This window comes from Clupea harengus, chromosome 15 (genome assembly GCF_900700415.2).
Source record: "Clupea harengus chromosome 15, Ch_v2.0.2, whole genome shotgun sequence".
NCBI classification, from domain to species: domain Eukaryota; kingdom Metazoa; phylum Chordata; class Actinopteri; order Clupeiformes; family Clupeidae; genus Clupea; species Clupea harengus.
Genome location: NC_045166.1, coordinates 24,007,760 through 24,016,797, shown reverse-complemented (window position 1 = coordinate 24,016,797; position 9,038 = coordinate 24,007,760). Strand labels below are relative to the sequence as shown.

General features: G+C 43.9%; 1 protein-coding gene and 1 long non-coding RNA gene across 16 annotated transcripts in view; one reads left to right on the top strand and one right to left on the bottom strand.

Moving 5' to 3' along the window:
- Positions 1–398: 398 nt before the first annotated feature.
- On the top strand, positions 399–5,352 carry LOC116223663. The gene is made up of 2 exons (XR_004165213.2): positions 399–2,514; positions 3,307–5,352. It is a non-coding gene; the product is annotated as an uncharacterized LOC116223663 (long non-coding RNA).
- The window catches only part of epb41l2 (erythrocyte membrane protein band 4.1 like 2), an 81,757-nt gene continuing 76,966 nt past the window's right edge, over positions 4,248–9,038 (bottom strand). For 14 of the 15 annotated variants that reach the window (XM_031581108.1, XM_031581099.1, XM_031581096.2 and 11 more), the window contains 3 exons: positions 8,937–9,017; positions 7,432–7,545; positions 4,248–5,645 (listed from right to left, as the gene is read on the bottom strand). In XM_031581108.1, the coding sequence (XP_031436968.1) occupies positions 7,441–7,545; positions 8,937–9,017 (186 nt within the window). In that variant the 3' untranslated portion in view covers positions 4,248–5,645; positions 7,432–7,440. The remainder of the gene's footprint in view (positions 5,646–7,431; positions 7,546–8,936; positions 9,018–9,038) is intronic. The other variant, XM_031581103.2, reaches the window with a different exon arrangement.

Genomic DNA, 9,038 nt, shown 5'->3' with positions numbered 1-9,038 from the left:
GCTGCATTAGTACGATAATAACAACGGGCATCTCAGTGCAAGAGATCTCCAAATGTCAATCATGACTAACTCCGTGTGGATAAGGAAGGTACAGCGCCCGGTGAGAGACAGATATTCATGACCCACTGTTTACATTTCAGAGAGAAGTAGGCTTAAGAGAATTTGTGCATGTCTTATTGAAATTGAGTTGGGGCTGGCAGGAGGTTGGCTGGGTTACAGAGAGACGAGAGGGAGACAGAGCGATCCGTTGAGAGAGCGATTAGTCATCCAGAAGTCTCAAGACTGACGGTGGCCGTCATCCTGGTTTTCATCAAGACAATGTCGCCTGGGTTTTCCAGGCACTGAAGACGTCCTCAATTTTACAGATTTGACCAACCTCACACTTCACTCTGCTGCAATCACTAGAGAAAGGCACTGAACCTGGACTGCATTTCTAAGCTAATTAGAATCTGATATATATCGTTCGGGTGGGTTCAGCAGGATCTATACCATACGAGTAGTTCTGAGATCAACTTTACAAAAACTTCCTTCACTTGGAAGTTGGGTTGTCCCCAGATCCCAATAACAATGTAACAACTTTTTTCTGACTTGTATAACCACCAGCCACTAATTAACTGTGATTTTTTTTTCCATTGGTTTGCTGCACAGGCACATCCACAAATAATGCGTCTCCCTCTCTGATGGGTTTGCAGTTTTGAAGTGAAGAGAAAACACTGAGACAGTCTAGGAGACATACATCAATCAGGCCCTTAGATCCTCTTCCTGAAGGGCCGCTACATCATTCTCCACGGCTCCTGTCGCCTCCTGTCAACGCAGCAGCTTCAGTATTGAGCTTAAGTTATTCAGGACCTCCCGTTTTTCTACAATACTAACAACTCTAAAAATAATCAGTCCCCAGCACACTACATTGACTCTTCAGTCTCTTCACAATCACCATCATGGACATAGGTAGGGATCTGCTTTTGTGCACTCTGGCAGCCATGATGGATTTTAGATTTTGCAACACAAAACAGAAAGGGCAAGTGACAAAGTAATGATCCATCCAACCAGGCTGTCAAAAGTGGTTGGACAATTGGTAGTATTGATCCCAGGCAAGACTGAAGCAGCCTGATCATCTGCCCAGATTCGTTGGTTATTTGGCTGTGCTAGGCCAACTGAGAAGCTGGTATATTGATCCATGGACGCACACGGAGACCAAAGCATTATTGGACAGACTTGACTCTAAATGCCACAGCGTGGTGATCACTCCAGCAAGAATAGAGGATTCCTCTGGAAAAATGCATGGGTGTGGAAGTTTCCGGAAGGTCTTTTCTCATCATTTCTCAACTAGCTCTTCCAATGATTCAAAAACAGCAACCAGAATAGAATAGAGAGCAGCATTTACTTAACAGGTCTTATGCATTCCTAGATGTGAACAAATACAGCAAGGCACGGCAGATTACAGAACGTGTGCAGTTGGCACATTGCAATAACAGGGATCTCCTGGGAGGCACCGTTTCATGCTGTGTGTGCAGTCATATCTCAATTAACAAAAATCCCTTCTCGCCCACAGTGCACTGACAGACTTTGTGATTTGTTGAAAGGAACAGCTGTCGCGTTTGCAAAGGTATTTGGATTTGAATCGAAATATGAGAAATGACTTGCTTCCCATTCCAGCAGCAACAATAGGCTCGTTGTGGCAATGGTCAACATTTAGAAGGTATTTTGGCAGGAGAAATGCAAATGCTTAAGTCCAGTCCTTTAATTTAATTTTTTTATTTGGCCACTTTAAAATGGCATCATTGGACATCTGGAAACAAATATGTTGCTCCTCCAAATATTATTTCACAGTTGAGCAAAGAAGCAAAATAACATGCTGTATCTGAACCATGATGAAAAACCCAAGATTTTGATGGAGCTGAAATTGTCACAGCCCTGTGAACCGGGGTTATCACACACTTAATCCTGTCAGATATATTGATGAAATCACAGGGCTACTAGTCACATGACCGAATGTGTAGATATGTTACTACCCTGAGAATGAGTGTCTCTTTGTGTGGAGGACTTCCTTATCTGGTTTCAAATGGCTGTTTCATTTAGCCAGAGGAATCACCTCACGAAACCACATCAACTCTGGCATTTGTTTATGACAAACAGCCATTGGCAAAAAAAAAGAGCCTGCTATGTCCCTGGGAGCAGGAGCCTTGGTGAACGATTAACTCGAGAAGCAGTAAATCCTCTTAGTAATCACGGGATTGTTTAAACAGCCCAAAGTCCAAACAGCTTCAACTCGGTTGTACAAAAGGCAAAAGGGGTTAGGGGGGCTGTCTTTGGCCTTGACAGACCACCCTGGAATAACCAACCATTCTTCTCAGGGAGACAGTGGGAAGTAGAGAGTGGGAAAGAGAATCATGTCTTCCTTGGCGATGTTCCTGAAGGAGCTTCCAGGATGGTTCCTGTGGGGAGGGATCTTTCTGCCAGTCGCCCTGCTCTTGCTGCTGGTCATAGCTCATCTGGAGTGGAAACTGCGGGAAAGTAAGTCATCAGATGCCTGTCAGTCATATCAGAGCTCACTCATGTGTTGTAGCAGGCAGGCCTGTGGAAGGAAAAGGCTTTTGTGTGTTTGTCAGACACAAAAAAAAAGAAGGGATTTAGTATGAAGAATGAATGAATGAACATGTGGTGTAACACTAAAGTTAAACACATTTGAGTGCAAATCTAGGAACTCGGAGGGTTCGAAAGGCAACTCATTAGCGGGGTAAGATACAGTGTGCTATCTTTTCTTGTCCTCTAAAATCTTTGACATAATCAACATATGAAGTGTACAAAAAGATGTATTAGATCAGATTTATGGAGACCATAGTACAATACACCTGATCACAGCTACTCTGATGAATAATGAAATGCAGTTATGTATCATTGAATAGTAAATGTTAGCAAATTTGATGTGTTAACATTTTTACATGAATGTATGGCTGTGCTTCATACAGATTAGTTAAATGCAGCTATGCCATGCCTCTGTGAACCTTAGCGAACACCTGGGTCTCTAAAAAGCTGTAATCCTGTGATTGAAATCAGGATGGGAACATATCAGGATGCACTGAACCCTAAATGAACTCCCACCCTTGATGAGTGTGTTCGCTACCCTGCTGCGGTCTTATGGTGGATCTCTCTGCTCCTGTCAGTTATCAACACTATTACAAACAGGGGACACTTCTTCTCAGCTTGGTTTAAGCTTGAGGATTGAAGGGCCCTCTTTACCCTCACACACACAGAATTCTTACTCTTCTTCTTTTCTTTTTTTTTTTTACATCATTTGAATTGCAGCAGATGCAGAGCTGTTGGCAGCACCACATCCTCGGGAAACAGCGTACCGCTTCTGCTACGGCACGCGTCTGCCACCACGGCGCCGGGCTGGGCAGCGCACGCACACCTGACGGACAACCGGAGGCGGGAGGAGACTGGCAGAGAGGGCAATAGCTCTGGATTGTGTGAGCCACAGGGATCTTTGGATGCAGTGGTGAATTTCTTTTTTTACGACAGTGGCTTGGATGACTTCCTTGGAGAGCACGTTCAAAGCACAAGTATTGGTCGTCTGTTGGTATGGTCTAAAACTTCAGGTGAAGGTTGCAACAAGACCCTGGGACTGGGAACACAGGGGTCCATTACATGTGGATGGAGGGGGATCCTACAGGTTGCGTTAAAGGGTCAAAAGCCAGTGGATGTTACAGCAGCCAAGCATGGTTCTGGCTATTCAGCTTCCAGGATAAGAGGCTATGTGAGCAAAATGGTTGCTGGGAGGCTGGAGGTCTAACAGTGTTGTCTTACATGAGTGTGGGCACAGTCTGCCCCCTGGCCTGGAGGGGAAGAGTAAGCCTCTTATTGGACTGCCTCCGGATGAACAAACACTCCCACCAGCAAGCAGTACAGACAATGGCTCGAGTAAAGCGGTGTTTGTGTGCAAGACTGAATAAGGACCAGCTTTGTATGTATGTGTGGGCTTGTGCGGGCGTACAGGGGTAAGAGGATAAGCCGAAAGTGAAGTCCCCGAAATGGAATGTCTGTGAGGAAATGTGTGTGTGGTCTGGCCTTTTAAGAATGTTACGTTTGTACGAGTTGATCTTCATGAAAAAGGGGGATAAATAACAGCAGAGGACATAACCCGTTTCTCAGTTATTCAAACCGGAGTAACGTACGGTAAACATCTGTGTATTTATTGTGACCAAGAAAACAAACAAACAAAAACAGAACACACCTGGCCAGAGACATTTAGAGAATAAACAAACTTTTATTTTGAACAGTGTTACACTGAATTTGAGGGCATGGGCTTGTGGAAGAAGGGTAAAAACACGAAAAACACAAATGTTTTCTTTCAAGCTGCTAAACTCCAACTATCATCTGCTATACACAGGGTCCAAAGAGCAAGTTGTCACCGTTGAAGGTGTGTTTTCTTTTTTTCCTCCATTTCAGATAGCAAAGAGCGCAAAAGCAGAGAAGGGAAGCTAGCTCTGGTATCTACATGTAAAAGATTGAGACTGGTGATTCATTTTTTGTTGTGTGTGTCGCTAATTCATTTAGTCAAAAAAGATCCCCACGAAATATATTAAAAATATTTAAGAGGAAAAACAAACCCATCTCATTGACATCTAAATTGGTTTTACAGATAAAGACAGTTTAAAAGATAAAAAAAAAAAAAAAAAGGAAAAAAAAATCTACAAATATATATCTGATTAAAGAAGCCAGAGAATTACAGAAAAAGCAAAAAAGTTTCCAAGCTGCCTAATTTTGTTTCGTGATTTTTTTTCCCCCATCATTTTTTTCAAACAATTACTTGTTATTGTTTTGTTTCAGAGGGAGGTAGTTGTGGAAGCACCTCCCTGATGTGGAATGTTTTTTAAGCGTTTTTTTCCTCAACTGCATAGAAAGATAATGTTGTTGGCACTGTAGTGCAAATGTACAAAATGACACAGTGCTCCGTCCTTTTAACTGGTCCCTTGGAAACACACCAATGACTGAAATGTTCAGGAAGTTATGTTTTTGTGTCCCTCTCCCCCCTCTTAACTCAATCCAACCCCCCCCCCCCCCCCCCCAAAAAAAGATACAAAAATTGCTTGGCCCAACAAAAAATACCATACTGTACCAAACCAAGTCCAAAGCTAGCTTGTCAGCTCAATCACTCAAAAAAAAACAAAAAAACAAGTCCAACATTGTGAATCCAGCGATGAATTGTAAAAATGCTGTTTCGTTTGTATTTTTTTAGTGTTTTTTTGTTTTGTTTTGTTTGTTTCCCCTTCAATACATGACCCCCCCACACTGTACACACTAGGAATGTGGTGAATACTACAACAATAAAAAATAACCACTTACGTAAAACCCTATCTGGCTTTTATAATGGTAGACTCTTTTGAAAATAAAAAGGAAGAAGGTTGGGTGGTTGGGGTAGCACTAGAAAATAAAAACACGCTACGAATGTTAGCTAAGTGGTTTTTGTTTCAGAATGATTAAAAATAAAAATCGACAGATGAAAGTGTGCAACGCACAGACAGGTCAGCTCGGCATCTCATTCCTCTCTCCACAGTATCCAGGAAGTCGCTCTCCATCTTACTCCAGAACGGTATCACTGCTGGGGGTTGGGGCGGGATGGGGGTGGTTGGAATTCTTCAACTCTGCCAAAGGAAGGGGAACCGAGATGGGAGTGAAATTAATTAAGAAAAAAAGAATGACAGAAAAGTATTACTCAGAGTACATATTATATTTATATAATTGGCTGGAGGCTTCTTTTTTTTTTTTTTTTTTTTTTTACATTTGTTAGGAAATCATCCATAGCCCCATCTCGTTTATCGAACAAATATCTGATGGTGGCCACATTTTTCTGTTGCTGATAGAAAAGAGAAGCTTTTTCAACGCCATTTCAAAAGACTGTCCAAGTCAGATCAGAGACAGACAGCAAGAGAAAAAGAAATAGCAAAAGAAAGAATAACAGGCAGAGAAGGGAAAAGAGAGAGCAAAACTGACAGATGAGAGTACGGTCCAGCTATCAGACAAGTTCTAGTGTTTCTCTCCTTCAGAAAGGAGAAGAAGAAGAAGAAGAAAGACCTGAAGAAATCAAATCTTTTCAACTGTTTTTCCTCACACCTAGTCTTGTCTTTCCAGAACCAACTCAAATAATGCTTCCGTCACTAAATCCAAATGACTTGTGGTTGGCCAAACACTTATTTCCGCATAAGTGGAGCTATACTATTGAGGGAGACAGAGTGCTATACTGGATGTCTTTACCCAGACAATTTAGCAAGTACATAGGGGCTATCCTGGGGGCTAAGCGGTGATCTTGTTATCTGTAAAATTGGCAGATCGTCACAGAACCTTCTTTGCAGCCAGCGCAGAACGGCCGCTCTATTGCTGTGATAAATCAGATGAGTTTCAGGGACTCTGCTCAGATTCTGGAGCGGGTTCCTGTTCATGGCTCAGTGGAGATGTCCTCGGGGGAAAGCTAAAGATGCCAGATTAGCGTTGGAAGGCGATTCCATTATTAAAACATCATGAGAGCCAGAACGTTTCCACCGATAAAGCAGTAAGAGTATGAAGACGAGGGCGTGTATTAAATATACAGTTTAATCTATATATAGATGTATATTTTTGGATGTCTATCAGTGAGAGCAACGACAGGACAGTAATGAATCTCAGCTAGACTTTGCCGTTAACACACAGCAATGCGAGGTCACAGAAACTATGCAGGACAGATGCCAGAAAGAGAAAATGACCTCAGATTTTAAAAAGTAACAGCTTGCCTGTCCGACCCCCTGATAACCTGGCCAGCAGGCTCAAGACAGAAGGCCAAATATGTGTTTGACTATTCGATGAACGGTCCTTTTATGGATCTTAGAGCCGTTCTTTATCAGCCGGCGAGGTCGTGAGTACTGCTGGCAGTGCAATACGAGCTTTGTAGGGAACACTTGCATACGTACAGCATCAGGACCCCTGCCTCAAGCAACGCATAAGCACTTGATTAGGACCATGATGGGAAAGCTAAAAACAAAAAACAACAGCAAACATCAACAGAAGAACAGAGGCATCTGCTACACATTAGAGCACAGAGGAAGTGAATGGAAAAAAACGAAACAATGAAATGTCAGTTAGGAAACCAGCAGGGTTTAGTATGGTTAACTCAACCTAGGACAGCCAAGACAGAAGAGGGGAGAATGAATAATAAGGTGGAAGAAAATGGGAGAGAAAGAGGAAACAAATTCTGGCAGGTATGGCAGGTGATTGTTGGGCTTCCAGGCGCTAGGCTGACAGCTGGTCAGGGGCAGGGCGGGGCCTGGACTGTTCCGGAAGCAGACAGCTTAGGGCGGTTGCCACTGGGAAGGTTAGGTCTGGCGGAGGCGGTCATGGTCTCGGCGGTGGGAGTGGGGTGGGGTTGTTCTGGGGGAGGGGTAGGGGGGGGGGCCTCACCTGTTGCTCTCAGTCCTCGTCCTCGGCTAGCTCTGTCTCTTTGTGGACCACCACCCGCGTCACTGACATGTCGGGGTGCTGCTCTTTGGCTTCCTTTATGGCCTGCGCCAGGGCCTGCCCAGCATAGGCCGGCGGAAAAGGGGGGGGGACATACCACCAAAACAAAAAACAAACAAAAGGGAAGGGAAGCCACCACGTTAACGAAAAAAAAAACACAAACAACAGTAGCAAAAAGAATGATGGGAAACTAAATAAATAAATAAATAAATAAATAAAAATATGACATACAGTGCAGAAAACTCAAAAGGACATCAAACTAGTGTTTAAATGTGCTTTCTGTTTGTTTTCGAATATTAGTATGGGTTTGATTGAAACTGTTCATGTGGCTAGACCAATGAATCTCAATCAAGGCAGGTAAGTTAGAAAGGCTACATGTTCTATTTATGACCTTAACAGATACACATATAAATACACACACAAAAAACAAATATCTATAAATGAAGAACTACCTGAAAAAACACTCAAACTACCATCATGTAAAACACGCTTTCCTATGAGAATGCTGGCTGGTATTGCTGGTCAGGTACACATTGCAATCCAGTGGCACGACAAAGTGGTCCGCGCACGAGTTACTATGGAAACAGTGTTCAGCGCAACTGCAGTTGTGGTGACCATGACAATCGTCAAACTTTTTTTTTTCCCCCCTCCCGGTAGTTCCTCAGGTTTACGATAAATCAATGCCTCCCTCACATGGAGAAGACACACAGCTCAGACACTGGACTGTGAAGAACAGGCTGCCCTTGTACTCTCAGGAGACGGCGGAAGACTGATCGATGCCTCCCGTCGTCTCGAGGCTGTGACCGGGACCGTGGACACGCCGGCTGTGGATGCCCGCGTGCGCATCTTCTCTGCTATGCGGACAAACAGCAGGCCCGGGTGCCACAGGATATATTTAAACCAAGGAGCCACTTGATGAGGCCATTTCTCTAGGGTGAAGAAAGGAGACCGTCTGAAGGCCTGACAACCTCACCATGGGCCAGAGATGAGCTCTGCTCAGGGAGTAATCAAATCACCCTTCAGTGCAACTGCTCTTGATTGGTAGAATCTGACCTATATATCCCCATGACCACAGATGCTATATTTAACCTGAGCATGCCTTTAATGGGGACTCATGGGTGACTGAAGGGTGCGTGAATAGTGGGCAGACCTACTGATCTCAGGTCAGAGACGAGCTCTACTTGGGGGGAGCAACAATTACACTATGAGAAATAGACTAACGCGAGTAGTTATATGAGAACAGCTCCTGTAATCTTTGATGAATTCTCACGGCATGGTATCTGAAGCTTGTCTGTTAAGGGTACTTAAGGAAGATGTGGCTTGTCTTTGTGAGCGGTATGGTGCAGTTCCCCTGACAAACCAGAAGAGGGAGGCACTGTCTATGAATTTTGTTCATGATCAGACGTTTCCCCTGAGACATAGCCGAGGGGTGGGTAAGGACGGCTCACCTGATCATGGTCAATGTCCGAGTCACCGGTGATGACGATGCGCTTCTCAATCCGGGTCTCCGACAGCCCTCCTTTTAGTGTCTGCACGTGGAAACACAGTCT